Raw genomic sequence first — 15,576 nt, 5'->3', positions numbered from 1 at the left:
ACCCAATTTAACACCGTTACTACACCACTAACGGAAAAGACTTGATTGCATCAAATTTCTCAAAATAAGGACCAAATTGAGATAAAAAAAATAGAGGGACCAAATTGATATTTTGTTACGAAAATGAGGACCAAATGTATAATTTAACCTATTTCTTATGTACTTTTAAACTCTCAAAATTTTCATATAAATATATATTAAAGATGCTGGGTAAAAGAAATGAAATGAGGGAGAAAATGGACATGTTGTATGTTTTGTGTGTCTGTGTAAATTTTCAAAATATTAGTAAATTAAAATATTTCAGTAACATTTTTTGTTACACATGTTTCTGGTTAAGTAGCGTATTTAATATAATGGTTTGTTTGAAGAGTTTACAAATTAACTAAAATTATGATGAAATTGTTGGAATCAAAGATGTAAGGATCAATTAAGTATCTAAGAGTAGAATTAGATTTTATAATGATACTTAATTATTTTATTTTAAAAAATTAGGTATAAATAGAAGATTAGGTAATCGAGTTTTGTTTTATAAACGATATAATTTCTCTACAAATTATTCTTTTTATTCTTTTTACGATCTCTCTAATATTTTGACTAATCTATTCATATATTTAAAGATCATAATGCATCACAGGTGTCTGGATAAATAGTACTATAATCCTACTTGATCAAAATATTAATTAGTGTAAGTTCATCTTTTTTCTTTTTATGAAGTCTTTTGAGAATCTACCTACATGGGAGATGTTGGGTTGATGCATGTGTAAAAAGTGGCTCAATATGAACTTATGTATAATTAAGATTGTTAATGTTTATTTAGATCATTGCTATGAATTTTCTTTGTACATGTAAAGCAGTGGCGGAACTTGAACATAAATTTTAGAGAGGTCAAATTATATTTGTTATATCCAAATTATTTTTTTTAATTAAAAAATTTCAGTTTTTTAGATATTTTTTTTATTCTAAACAAACACTCATGACAATAGAATCCAAACAATATGACAATAAATATATATGAAAGAGTAATATAAAATTTATCATCAACAATAATATATTAAAAAAGAGTTACCTTATATGTATTACCAAATTGGAAGACTTGATCACCTTCTAAAGCATTTTCAAATTCTTTATATGTAACTTTAGGAACCTTAGATAGTTGTTTTTCGTTTTCTTTAAGTTTTGGATTCTCATAAAGTTTCTCAATTTTAGATAACGTTGATGCATTTTTTTCATCTTCATCACAACTCTTTCTCTTGAAAAAAAAAAGAATCAATTCTTCTACTCTTTACCATAATTTTTCTAATATAAATTTGTCACCTCTCACCTATTTACAAAAAGATAAAATTATGAATATCCCAAATTAAATCTTAAAAGCAAGACTTAATATTTTAAGAAAACTAATAATTGATTAGCTTCCCTTACCTTATAGTAGAGTAGTAATCTTGCTCTCTATTACACAACTTCAAAGTCTAAAATAACTTTAGCTACATAAATAAGAGTTTGATAAACAATTAGAGCATGATTTTATGATCTCTAAGAGATTGAGATATGCCTAGAGCACAGAAAAGTCTCATATAAGAAGAAAATATATTGTTTCGAAAAAAAAAGGATAAAAAATGAACTTACTCAAAAGAAGAAATTGTTCGGCCCAAAATGTTCCTTAACTCCTCAATCTTGTCGTAGTATAATTTGATTTTGAAAATAATAAAGAATTGATGGTAACAATTGAGATGGAAATAAGAAAAGAAAAAGAGATGGAGACATAAAAAAGAGAGAAGCCAAATGAAAAAATATAAAAAAATATAATAGAGAGAAAAAAATGTGATTTTTAAATTTTAAAAAAACTTTTTCAAACTAAATTAATATAAATAAAGTAATAATATATAAATATATTTTTTCAAAATATATAAAAAATAAAATAAAATAAAAATCATTAAAATTAATATAAATATAATAAATATATATAAATATTATTTTTTTAAATATGTAAAAAATAAAGTAAAAAAAAATCAATGGGGGAGCCATGGTTCCCCTCTGTCATGTCTATGTTCCGCTAGTGATGTAGAGTATCATGTGTGAGAGAGTATGTGAGCTTTTTGAGAAAGTAACTCAAATTCAGGAAAGGAAAACTAGTTATTTAGTTTAATGCTTTTATTTTGTTGTAATTGGTTGAGTTGATGATGTGAAATATATTTATGATGATTTATCAAGTGTAGTATTCATAGTTTTTTTGTTGAGAATTGATTTATGTTGTAAGGTAAATGATTTGAGTGACTGAAGAACAATTGAAGGGTAGGTATATTAGTTTGGCTTAATTTATTAAGCATGATTTATTGTTTTGAATTGAATTGTATCTATTATGGATTGAAAAGACATAAAAACATTATTTAGAGCCAATGAACCAAACTAATATAGTTATCAGATTTTTTAGTTAGCATACAATACATTTGTTAGACAATACACTCTCTAAGCAATGGTCAACCACTAAGTGAGAGCAACAATTTGAAATCTCATAAAGATCTCTCGACCATACACTTGTTAGGTGAGCAAACTAGTTATTCAGCAATAGTGAAAATTTTAAATTTTAAAGAGCTCTAAACGATACACTCACTAGGAGAGTCTATTGGAAATGGCTTCTAAGGGTCTAGGTTGTTGGATGAGTGAATTGTCACTAAGAGAAAACATTTTATAAAAATTCAAAGAGCTCAAAAGGGGGATAGGTTACTTTGGCCACCCATATTTGCTAGATGAGTATACCTCTAGGGATAGCTTGCCAAGCAAGTGAGACTGGTCGTTGGACAAGCTTGAGTTTTTATATTTTATTTTGTAACTTAATCTTATTTACATATGGTATCGTTATGCAAATTTGATCTTCATATGTATAAGCTTTTGTCATCTCTTTATGTTCTTTCATAACACTTCTTAAGTTGATCAAGATACTATCATCCTTTCAAGGATTACATCATAGTTCTCTATCAAGCTTAGACACATTAAATGTAGCATGAGTTACACTCTCCAAAATTCATTATTTCATCACTTATTGAGTTAAACTTTTGAAAACCAATTTTGGTGTTTGACATTATTTCATTACTTACTGGGTTAAACTTTTGAAAACATTTTCTAGTGTTTGGAGTAAAACATTGAGAGTAGAAAAGACGAAAAAAATTTAGATACTTTGAATTTTCTATACTTTAGCAATTTAAAGAAAGTCTTTTGTAGTAAATACCTAATGTAAATTCAGTTAGTCCGTGAGTGCTTGAGAGTGGTAGAGTGGTGTTTAGATTTAACATTGTTTGGTCATTTCTTATAAGAATCTATTTCTCCTTTCCACAGCAACAAATTGTTCATGTGTTACGGAGTGGAAAATTATGTTTAATGCTGTGCTTTTTCAAATGTACCTCCATTACACAATGTTCAATGCCATGTTTGAAATAACTCATTTTCAAATTTACCCCATATAATCATTCTGATTGAAATAACATATAATAAGTCTATCACAAAAAATTCATCTTGTGATTTAAAAATTTTATCCATATTCATCTAACATCTATTATGACTAGACCATGACATTTTCAACTAAAGACACGCTCGTAAGACCAAATTGATCTAAGTGTAAGACTTAAAAAAGTCTCCATGTGCAAACTTCATTTTTCCTTTTATTTTGAAAGACATTTTTATTTATTTATCTATTGTAGATGATTCATAGAAAGGATTATCCTTAAATGATATTAAAATGACATTAATGGCATTCTCACAAAGGCTTTATTTTTATAATTTTGACATAATGATGAGTCGAGTGTATTAAACATAAAATTCACATAGAATTAAATCTCCTCGTTGATTCAAATCATGAATTGTTCGTGAATAATTTTAATTACAATTTCACAGCAGTATTAAGAATAGAAATAGAACAATAATGTATAAAAAAAAGGAACATGATATAACAGTCGTTCATAATTTAAACTTTGTATGTTTCAGTCCATTTCTTGGACTACGTACATATACACAACAGAGTTGATCTTAGAGAAATGCGGGAATAACAAATGTGAACAGGGAAAAGAAAAACCGTATTATCGTCTTGTTTCCGAGTAAATAAAATATGCCGGTTACCTAAAACGTGTAAAAATACACGTTCTGCATAAACACAGGGAAACCAAACAGAGGTATGGACCGTTTTTTTATCTTACAGTCTGAAGTACATAAAAATTAAATAAACGTAAAGAGCATGTAGCCATTAACAAAACTAAGAGTACAACCATGTGCAGATTTTGCAGCTCATACATCAATCCGATAATCAGACTTGCACAGTGGGCCGAGCTAAACAAAAAATTGTTTGGTCTTCTATAGCTGGCGACAATGTGCTGCTGATAATTAATGGGATTTAACAATAAAATTATCACTGACAGATCTTTCTTTAAGAAAAGGCAACTATGTAGCCTAAAGAACTGAATGATCAAACACAACAAACTACAAACTTGCTTTGATGCAAGACATATTAGTCCTAGACTATAATTCGGAGATGACAAACTTCTATCTTCCATAAGGATGATATCGAGCAGTTCCTGCACCACCATATCCCCCTCTAGTCCCATAAAAGGAGCCTCCACCAGCTCCTCCATATCCACCCCCTAGGCTGGCATCATAGCTGCTTCCATAAGCATTACCAGAGGAACCACCACCACCACTACCACCATATGCTCCATAACCCTCACTAGCTCCACCATACCCACCAAGATCATAGCCTCTGCCAAAGCCTCCACCATATCTACCAGCATACCCAAGAGAAGGATCACCTCTATAAGGCCCCATGGCACCAGCATATCTTCCATACCCACCAAATTCACTTCCAAATCCACCATAAGCACTTCCCCTACCACCATAGGCACCACCACCACCTGACCTATAGCCACCCATACCAAAATTACCACTAAATCCATCATAAGCATCTCCATATCCACCACCATATGAAGACCGGGCATCATTATAACGCTTGGATGAAGGGGCTGGTGGATTGGGCTTTTTCGGTTCCGCCTTCTTGATTTCCACCTACAAAAGTAAAGATAACCACAATCCTTAATAATAATAAAAAAAAAGAAAAAAAAACTAAATAGATGAAAGTGAAACAATTCAAGTATCTTTTATCTTAATCTTTCACATGATAGTAAATTGAAAATATATTTGGTCTAGTTTTGTTTTTATCAACATATTTGCTCTAATGTTAATGATGACTTTGATTCATAAAACGATGGTGGTAGATCAAGCAATAAGACCCAAAATATGCCTCCTTGAAGTTGTCACTAGTAAAATCAAGCTATAGGACTATGATTTAACTCGAACAAAAGGAATCACGCGTGAAAAAATACCACAATGCTCCCCATTCCATTCTTTCTAAAGTAGTTTATAACATATAAAAATTGCAGTAGCCTTAAGAATATAAGGCACTGCCCACTTGTTCAACCCCAAAATGTTGCATTCTAAGGATGGATTCTCGTTCCAGTGGATGTGCATTCAACCAAGAAATAATGAGTAATTAACTGTGATCCTCTTGGGCCCCGGTTTGGTATTTTCCATTGGACCCACCGCATTTTAACTGAAATATGACCCATATTTATAAGCGCAGATGAATTCTTGGACATTGCTAATTTCTTATATTAAGAACTTGTAATGTTTCCTTAACCAATGTAATTTTTTTAATTATTTTACCCCATCAAGAAAAAAGCCATGTTACACTTAAAACACTCGGAAGTTCTAACTCTATTAAATACGAACAAGGCAAATAGATTATCGTGAATGGAAATGCACATTTAAAAATTTATTGCCGAACCCATGATCATCTCATCCCGACACTAAGGGGAATAATCACCAACAAAGCATTGCAGTCAGTTGTGTTCAATGCCTTGATTTGTTACAGTTAAGCACAGTCTACAAAAATTATGATTCATTAGCTATGGCAAGCACATATTTAAGGATGGTGTCCATAAAACAATAAACCACTCTAGCTGTGTACTTATCCTTTTAACCAGTACTTGAAACCCAACATTTGGAAATCAGTTATAAAACCAAATAGAGTTTGTAACTTCATTTCAAATGAATAAAGAATTCACCTGAGCTCCAGCAAACTCAATTTTGTTGCCCACAGCTAAGAGATCATCAACAGCTTCTTCAGAGTCGTAGGTAATAAACCCAAAGCCGCGTGATCGATTAGTAGAGTGATCCCGCATTATCTGGTGATCTTTGACTTCTCCATAGCGTGTAAAAAAGTCCCTAAATTCATCTGCGCAAGTTCATCTATAATCAAAACAACAAAATCCACAACTACTTTCTGCATCTCTTTAATGGTTAGCTACTTACTTTCCAAATAATAATTGTTATAAAGAAAATACAAGCCTGGTTAATAAACTTAACATAACTTGTTCACATATGACATACCACAAATATCCAATCAAAATTTAGTTTGTATATTTGGAGACATTTTCATTGTATGGTGCACCAATTATCTCATGACGTGGACCAAGTAGGTTAAATCACAATTGAATAATGGTTTTTGGTGTTTGAGTTGGCAACGCTCTTAAGTAGAAAGAGTTACACATACACATGACATCTAGATTGTCAAACTCGTAACTAGAAACAGTTATGCTAGACTATAAGTTACAGTTTTTGGCCTAGTGGTAAATGTCCATGATGTAACCTAGATAGACCAAATCACAATTGAATCATGACACTTAGACTCCTATACTCTTAAGTAAAAAGTGTTATGTCTTGACTAGCAGTTATAACTTTTGGCCTTGTGATAAAATCCAACAATTTCAACACAAAAATTTCCACCCTAAAAGATATGAAGAATGTGCAAGCAGGTGATGAACTTTCTTAACTAAAGAAAACTTGAACATAAGAGGTATGTACACTAATAATTATGTTCTCTATCGAGAAGGCTAACAAAGCCCATAAGGGACTTCCTTCACTGTACATAGTGAGAACAGAACCTCCAACAGCTCTTAACACTTAAAGCAATAATATGAAACTTAGATATAATATAATATGAATTTCAACAGCAAACTGTCTTCTAGGTGTTAGTTGGTGTATAAAAATTATATAATACCACCACAACCACTTAACATATTGAATGTATACATATAAACATGTGCACATAGTTCATGCTACATCCCTAAATTTTGACATTAAGTAAGGCATCTACAACATCAGCAAGAGGAAAATTAGCTCGATTGAAACACTACCTTCACTCACAGTAGAAGGAATTCCACCAACAAAAATCTTCTTGGTTCGGAAGTCCTTAGAGTTCGAGCCAACGGCACCCCTCGGAATCGTCCGCTTTATCTCCACCTATAAACCATTCACTGCATCAGCTTTCATTTCATTTACTCAATACTACTCCAAAGGTTCAAACATCAAATGCAGATGTTAATTAATAACTACCTGCTTGCCGTTGATAATGTGAGTGTCCTCAATAACTGTATCTACCACAGAGGGATCAGCGTAAGTTATGAAGCCGAAGCCCCGAGGCTGGCCGGTCTTTCTGTCCTTCATGATAACGGAATCCGTAATCTCACCATATTTACCAAAGTGCTTGATGAATTGTGCTGCACAGAATTGTACACAAGAAAAAAAAACAGCTAGTTAGTAACTTATTTAGTTACAAAAGAAACCAAGGCAGTGCAGAAAGGAATAACTAACCAATAGTGGTTTCTCTCGCTAAACCGCCAATAAAAATCTTTCTGCAATTACCGAGTTTAGTTTAATTAGAAAGAACACAATCTAAGATAATTCGAAAAAATCAATAAGAAGATGAGGGGGTTGAAGGTTTAGTGGAGTAAGTTACCGACCCGGGACTGGCACCGTCACCGGTGAGAGGCTGGGGCTTGTCGTCTTCGTCGTCGTGGTGGGAGAAAGCTCTAACGTCGTTGGCATCGCCGTCGACGGAGTGGTGATTACTGGGCGGTGACTCCATCACTTTAACAACTTCAAACACAGAAAGATAGGGGAAGAGAGACGCGGACCGGAAAATGAATGTAATGTATGTAACCCTAGATTTTTATTTTATTTGTCGTGTTTGGGACTTTATATATACATTACGAGTACATGAATTTAAAGCTTATATGGTATCTATTTTTATAATATATACATTATTTTGATAATGCAGCTGAATCCTAGATTTTATTCTAGAAAACAATAATTAGATTTGGTTTGTATGATATTTTAATTTGATAACTTCAAAATATTGAAAAATGTAACATTTTCTAATTAATTTATACATGAGATAAGTGAATTTGGAGGAAAATATATAATAATTTATAATGAAGGGCGTAATAAAATGAATAAGTAAAATTTTAATACGCACAAAGTTTTATAAATGTTAATTATATATTACATAATAATTTTATATTATATTTAAAATATATCTTTATATATATATATATATATATATATATATATATATATATATATATATATATAATACAAATTAAAGAAATAAAAAAAAACAAAATTACACATCACAACCACAAAATTTCGTAAGAAAAATCAAAATAAACTTAGAAAGAAGAAAAACAATGCATAGGTGGGTAAGTAGAAATCAAACATGTTCTTACCAAAATAATTTGTCAATGGGAGATGATACTTTAACCTGAGTTTTTTTAAATCGTTTTATACCCGCTGAGTTTTTTTAAATCGTTTTATACCCGCTGAGTGGTTTGTGGATTTTTTTAAATTGTTTTTGAATTAATAAAACATGTGTGATGTGGTGATTCTGATGGAGTGTGAGAGTGGGTAAAGGTGTGGGGTCCGCGTGCGCGTGATGAAAATTGTCCCGCAAAAGAGGAAAACATAACCGTGAAATCAAAATCTTTGAACTGAAGGTTTGAGAAAAAATGTCGGAGAAACGGTTGTCAAAACTCTACGAGAGCAGTGTGGCTTTTGGAAACCAAAGAAAAAAATGTTGTATAAAAAATGAGAGCTTGGGAGCTGAAGAAGAAGAAGAAGAAGCCATTATGCGCGCGAGAAAAAGAGCTTCATCGTGGAAAAGAGAAACACCAGTATTTTCGACCAAAATGTTGCTGAAAAAAGCTTCGAGAAGCGTTGAGAAGCTGTTCTAGTGTGACGAAACCAAGTGTAAATGTTGTAAAAAAAATCAAACTTGGGAACGGAAGAAGAAGAAGAATGAGGTGTGGAGCGAAAGAAAAGAAGAGCACAACCTCTGCAGTTCGTTTTGAACTCAAGTATCAAAGCGGAAACCTTGTGTTTTCATCCATTGCGGTCTTGAAATCAATTGTATTGTGTGAAGGGTCGGTGGTCTGGGAGAAGATTCACAATTTGTGGTGGTCAGAAAAAATTTGTGGTTGGTTGGAAAGCCTTTTTGGACGCTCGAAAATTGTTCGTGGTTGGTGGGTCGAAAACCCTTGTTGCATTTTTTTTATTATTGTCATGTTGGTCGTATTAAATTTGAAAACCAGCTAAAGCATTGTAATGTTTGTTTTTTGATGCAGACCATTGACCCAAAGGTGGACAATACAAAATTTTTTTCGTTGTTGTTTGCTGGTTTGTTGTAGGTCCTCGTGCAGTTATTTCGGTACATTATCAGTTGTGTTGTTATTGGTTGTAAGTTTGTCAATTTTGGCTAGGAATTGGCTAATTTTATTTGATGATGTATTGATGATAAAATGATGTTTGAGGTTGTGTTGTATTGCGAAATTATATTTGATGGGTTTTTTTTTCAAGTTTTGATTGTTGTCAATCAAGTTTAGTAATGTGTTCCTTATTTTAGTTTATAAGACATGAGTGAAGATAGTGACTGGAGTCAACATAGTAAGGTTAGTCATGATAGTGAGGGGAGTGAAGGTAGTCAAGTGGGAGAATTAAGTGATTGTGCTGAGGTAAATGAGTTTTAGGAAACAACATTTATTCGTATTCAATTGAAAGAATTGGTTGTAAATTATCATTGTGTGTTGTTGTTATTTTGCAGATTTTTTTCAGGCATTCTTGTAGGCCAACATATTTATGTTTATTGAATAAGAACTTAAGTGTGGAGCAAAAGTTATGTATTGAAGGAACATCATTTTTGTGGTTCACTTTGTTCAATGATTCTCTTAAGATAAGTTGAAATGTTATTAGTGTTTTATATAATTTGTGGGTAGAAAGAAGAGGTGGTTTTTACTTAACTTTGTACTTGTGTCATTTAAGTTATTAGATGTATGTTTAGGATTAGGATTGACGATCGTTGGAGATGTAGTGGCTTTGGATGAAGTCTATATTGAAAGTGTATGTAGGAACAATTTTAGTGAGAAAAAAGTTATTGTTGGCGTCATATATAATTATCTTTTGAGGCGGTCGGAATGTGTTGGTGTAGATGATTTTTGCAGGTTATACATTTTAATAGACATATCAGAGTTTTTTTTGCCTAATAGAAATGGTATCATATTTCCTATACTCTTCAAGATTGTGGATGACTGGAAAATTTTATGTCAATATAACTCGGGTGGTGTAGTTTACGAGTACTTGGTTGGAAGTTTGTGAAATACGTCCTTGGTTTTGAAGAAGCAAAGACATAGAAAACATTTTCATGTTGTAGGTTGTGTTTATTTATTACAGGTAAAACATATTTACTTACATGATAATTAGAAAAACATTATTTATTAATGATTCATTTTGATTTACATATGCTTAATTTGTTGAGTTTCAGCTTTGGTGTTTTGATCACTTCCTATTTATGAAGAGAAAGGGTGCATGCATGGGCAATGAATTTCCAAGGTTGTTGCATAGGATGAATATTAAAGTGGGTGACAGTGCTTTAAAGAGTAGTTTAGAAAAGAATGTGGTAAGTTTTGTGGGTTTCATTTAGTTAGAGTGATATGTTAATGTTGACTTTTGAAATGAGAATTTTTTTTTTGAACTATTTGACAGATAGTTGTTTATCTTTGTGTGTCAAAGCAAGAACTTCTTCATACAGTAGTGAGAGAAGCGTATGAAGTAATTGGTCATGAAGTTGGTCGAAGTAAGAGACAATATGGTAGAGCAAGTGTAGGAACAAAGAAGGATGAAATTGAGGTTCTAATTGAAAACCAAGAACGTGAAATAGCTGAACTTGGGCAAGCCTTAGGGATTTTAGAATGAGTGGTTCATGAGAGGAAGCGTGAAAGAACGAAAGACACAGATCCTATAACTCCTTCCGCGGATATTGAGGATGAAAGAGTTCAAAACTTTGAAGACCATTTTTATAGCGATAGTGGACAACAATCACATGAACTAGGGACCCGATTCAAGACTTTGGTGAACCGTTCTATTGGTGTGAAACACAAACAATTTAAGGTTGACACCGGAAGTGGAAGTGATGAAGACTTGGCAAAACATGTGGACGGTGTAGAGGAACCAAATTTACCAGAAAACAATATGATGAAGCTTCATGGACGAGTACAGTTCAAAAGTCGCGCACTACGATCTCCTTACACAAGGAATGACCCCAAAAAATTAAGTTTGGTAAAATTATTGATGTGGTAACATATATTACGTAGTTTTTTTATTATGATGGATGAAATCATTGATGATTTGTTCCTTCAAGTGGAAGTGGTTGTTGAGATAACTTATTTGTTATTATAATATTCATGAATTGTTTAGACAATAATATTACACCACAAATGTGAAACAAGCAGATTGATTTTTTTGCATGGAAAAGGCACTTAATGAAAATAGTGTTTTGCATGGATTACCATTTTTTTGTTGTTAATAGGAATTTTTATTAGTAATAAAGTTTGTTTAAATAGTTATCCATCTAATCTCAGTTGCAATGCCAAAGTGCATAACGTTGTAGAAACAGTGTACACGAGGAAGACAAATATTGTAACATAAAAAGCCAGTTACTGGTATCGACATATTTATGTGTAATTAATTAACATTGTAGTAAAAGTGTACACGAGGAAGACAAATATTGTAACATATAAAGGCAGTTACTGGTATCGACATATTTATGAGTAATTAATTAACGTTGTACAAAAAGTGTACACAAGGAAGACTTATATTGTAAAATAAAAAAGCAGTTACTAGAATCAACAAATTTATGTGTAATTAATTTTCTGTAAAAGAACATAATTTATTTCGATTACCATATTTATGTTGTTGTTAATAGGAAGTTTTATTGGTAATAAAGTTTGTGTAAACAGTTATAGTGTACATAGGATTGTTACCGACCTTGCTTTGTAGAGATGATAAGAAGGACAGATCACTAGGATGTGGCACATTCAAGTCCTGCGAATTCAATATTCACATTATAATTATAAACTGGGTGTAGTGTTCAAAGTAATGGGTAAAATAATATAATTTAAACAAACCCATTCATTATGACGATGAACATCTGTGTCGCCATTCCAAACATCATTGTTAATGGTTGGCTACCAAACAATTTATTATTCTTAGATTAATTCAACCGACCATATTGGATTAAAGGATTATTATGAAAGATTCACTTACAATGTTGTTGGTGCATATTTCACTTGTTTTACTTTTCCATTTCATCCTTAACGCACGTAGCATTCCCTTTCGTTTGACTGTATTTGGGTTGTGGATAATTGTCAGTTGACATGGACCCGGGCTTGGGAAGTGAGCCTCCATGATTGCGTTAACATTATGGGGCTTAGTCGACATACTTAACCCTAGCGGGTTTCGCCCACACCTCAATTGGTTAAACAACATTTCCATTCCGGTTTCAGATTCGCATGCAACATTAGCAATCTAAAAAAATTCTTTGCACAATGTCTGATACCTTTGCATTCTTGGGTCCTAACTATAGGTGTTGTGAGCTGCTCTCATAGAAGTATATCTCCTGCGTATAAGTTTGCTCCACCAAGGTATTATATACTTGGTGGTTATTGTTGTTACTTCTTCTTGAGCAAGGACAATCAAACAGTGCAGACATACAATCCCACGAAACTCAAACAGTAGAACTAACATCAACCCATTTGATTGCACAATTCATCTTCAATCGAAATTCCGATTATATTTTGGCAAATTTGGCATGTGTGTACACTTCTTGATATTTTCGTTCAATTAGGGATTGCGTGGCACATGGGATTGTAGTGTTCAAAGATGCAAAGTCCGTCTGACATTCTTTTTCAGCATTATTCCTTAGCGCATTTTCGTATTGTACAACAAACTCTTGTAAGGTTGTTGCTGAATTGATAAATCTATTAAAAAAAGCATTTAAGTCATTCACTCCGTTGTGTAGTTGACATTCCAGCCCAAAAAGTTTCTTTCAAATAGCAAGGCACCCAACGTTTTCTATCTTCATATAGTGTGGTGAGCCAATCATTGTTATCCAAATCATGTTTAGTGATGAATTGTGGCTACCCACTCTCAAATTGTTGGACACTTATGGACTTACACACCAATGACTTCAAGTGAGATTTGATAGTTTTATAATGAGTATACCCTTGTAACTTTTCAAGAATCCTTTTCATTATATGCCATAAGCATCACTGATGAAGACTATTCGGGAATATAATTTTAATTGCATTTTGCATTGCTCTGCACTGGTAGTGATAATGCCATCCGGTGACTTATCTAACATGCATCTACGCCAACACTGAAAAAGCCACATAAATGTCGGTGTATCTTCCGCAAACAACAATCCGCATCCTAGTAGTATTGATTGACCATGATGATTTACTCCAACGAATGGTGCAAATGACATATCGTACTTATTAGTTAGATATGTTGTCAAATGAGACCACATCTCCAAATTCCTCGCACGCTGCCCTACTACGTGCATCAGCCCAAAATACATTTGATATTTTTTTCTTTTCATCAAAATCAATTTCATAGAAGAAGTCGTTGTTCATTTGCCTCATGTGAGAGAAGTGTGACATTAATGCTTGCCCGTCCCCATCCTTCCCTAGTGCCCTTCTTTGTCGTCCGATGTAATTTCTAACGTCACACTCCATAAACGGAAGGTTATCAAATCCTCCAACATCACACACTAGTGATTGAAAACTTTTGTTAATGCGCACGCCCGCTTCATCTTATATATCCAATGTGCACCTCTTCTCTCATTCCTCCTGCCATCATCTTCTAAGTGTTACCATTCTTGCTTTCGTTTACCTTGGCATTGTTGCTCTTTGAGTGCTTGTATTCTCCAAGCCTAGGCACGTTATCATGTTTTCCTCTTCTATTTTTGGTTCTCTCGATCAATCTTTTGTTGATTCAAAGGTTATTGTCAGGGACAATAAGTCATCGAGTTATACTGACTCGACCCTCAAAGGTTCCTTAAACAAACCTTATTCTGCTCCTCCCCAACCTCCCTTTGTTAAAGGGAAACACAACATGAGGGAAACTTCAATATCTGGAGAGCCTTCTAAAAGGAGGCGAAGGGCTAAATCTTCCTTTATCAACCTTGAGTACTTCTAGGTTCATGGGGAAGTTGCTAGTTATGTTTCTGACTTCCTCTCCACTAAGTTAGTGGAAAGTTTTGTTTTTAGTTTTATCATATGTAATGAAGAGTCTACAAAGTATATAGAGGTCGAGTCATTCTTAAGTAGTGATAGGGTATATTAAAAACCTCTATTGGACTATGTCGACTTTACTTTTGTATATGAGCATATGTCTAAAGACTTAAATATCTTATTTCCCTTGATTGCTTTTGAGTGTCATATGTTATCCATGATGCGAGTAGCGTCGAGTAAGCTACATCCAAACAATTGGCCTTTTCTAAAAGCTTTCAAAGATTTGTGTAACTCAGTATAACTCCCACATACAATAAATTCATGTATTTCGATCAACTTAAACATGGTCAAGAGGTCGGCTAGATCTCCTTGATAGGTGCTTAGTACAAATCCTTTTTATAGTATACACTCATATATATATATATATATATATATATATATATAAGTGCTTCAAAACCCTTTTTTTTCAAGCTTAAGTTTGTTGAGTCTGACAAAGAGAAACATATTTCCTTTTATTCTGACCATACACTGAGGTTTCCCCTTTATTGGCAAAGGGTAATTAAATTTAAATCTAGGTTGAGCACTACCTGTCAACCGAGGAAAGAAGGGATATTGTTGTTCTGAAAGATCTTCCTCGACCGATTAGTAGCAAAGCGCTCCTTAGTGTGCCCTTTGTTGTGAGCCTTACTGCCATATTTTCTTGGGTAACTCATGCTTACTTTTACTTTCTTTCCTCTTTGAGTTTACTCTAACCATGTTAATCTTGATCATTTTGTAGAAATTATGGGTAAGGAGTTTGATTTTCGTGTTACTCGTGCTCGAGCACAACAACCCAGAGCTCCATCAACCACATATCCTACCGACCTTATTTACCATGGTAGCATATAGATACAAAATACATCACTAAGCTAAATAAATGACACGTGGTTGAGTCAATAAATTACGTGTGTCCCTATTTTTTTAGATTAACATGTTTCTTCCACATGCTTATCTCTTATCTTCTTGCTCATTTTTCTTATTCCACACATGAATTTTTTATCTCTATCATTAAGGAGCTCAACAACTTTATTTCCTCTCTCATTCTCTCACCTTTCCCTTTTGTCTTCATCTTTTCTCTCTTTCATTTTTCTTTTTCTCC

The 15,576-nt window shown here is 33.0% G+C and overlaps 1 protein-coding gene across 1 annotated transcript; it reads right to left on the bottom strand.

Annotated features, from left to right (window-relative positions):
• Positions 1 to 4,147: 4,147 nt before the first annotated feature.
• LOC114185608 (glycine-rich RNA-binding protein 3, mitochondrial) lies at positions 4,148 to 8,071 on the bottom strand. The gene is made up of 6 exons (XM_028073445.1): positions 7,839 to 8,071; positions 7,690 to 7,730; positions 7,432 to 7,595; positions 7,233 to 7,338; positions 6,102 to 6,271; positions 4,148 to 5,043 (listed from the first exon to the last, which is right to left on the bottom strand). The coding sequence occupies exons 1-6, from the start codon at positions 7,961 to 7,963 to the stop codon at positions 4,528 to 4,530; spliced, it is 1,122 nt and encodes a 373-aa protein (XP_027929246.1). The 5' UTR covers positions 7,964 to 8,071; the 3' UTR covers positions 4,148 to 4,527.
• Positions 8,072 to 15,576: the final 7,505 nt, after the last annotated feature.

The sequence above is a fragment of the Vigna unguiculata genome, chromosome 5, assembly GCF_004118075.2.
Source record: "Vigna unguiculata cultivar IT97K-499-35 chromosome 5, ASM411807v1, whole genome shotgun sequence".
Lineage (NCBI taxonomy): Eukaryota > Viridiplantae > Streptophyta > Magnoliopsida > Fabales > Fabaceae > Vigna > Vigna unguiculata.
Note: the sequence above shows the minus strand (reverse complement) of the source record. Positions and strands in the feature narration are given on the sequence as shown.

Excerpts from the sequence above, each read along its gene's own strand:
- LOC114185608 (XM_028073445.1), bottom strand. The coding sequence starts at position 7,963 with ATGGAGTCACCGCCCAGTAATCACCACTCCGTCGACGGCGATGCCAAC. Across the intron at positions 6,272-7,232 it reads TCCTTCTACTGTGAGTGAAG|ATGAATTTAGGGACTTTTTT; the intron begins GTAGTGTTTCAA and ends GAACTTGCGCAG. Across the intron at positions 5,044-6,101 it reads TTGAGTTTGCTGGAGCTCAG|GTGGAAATCAAGAAGGCGGA; the intron begins GTGAATTCTTTA and ends TTACTTTTGTAG.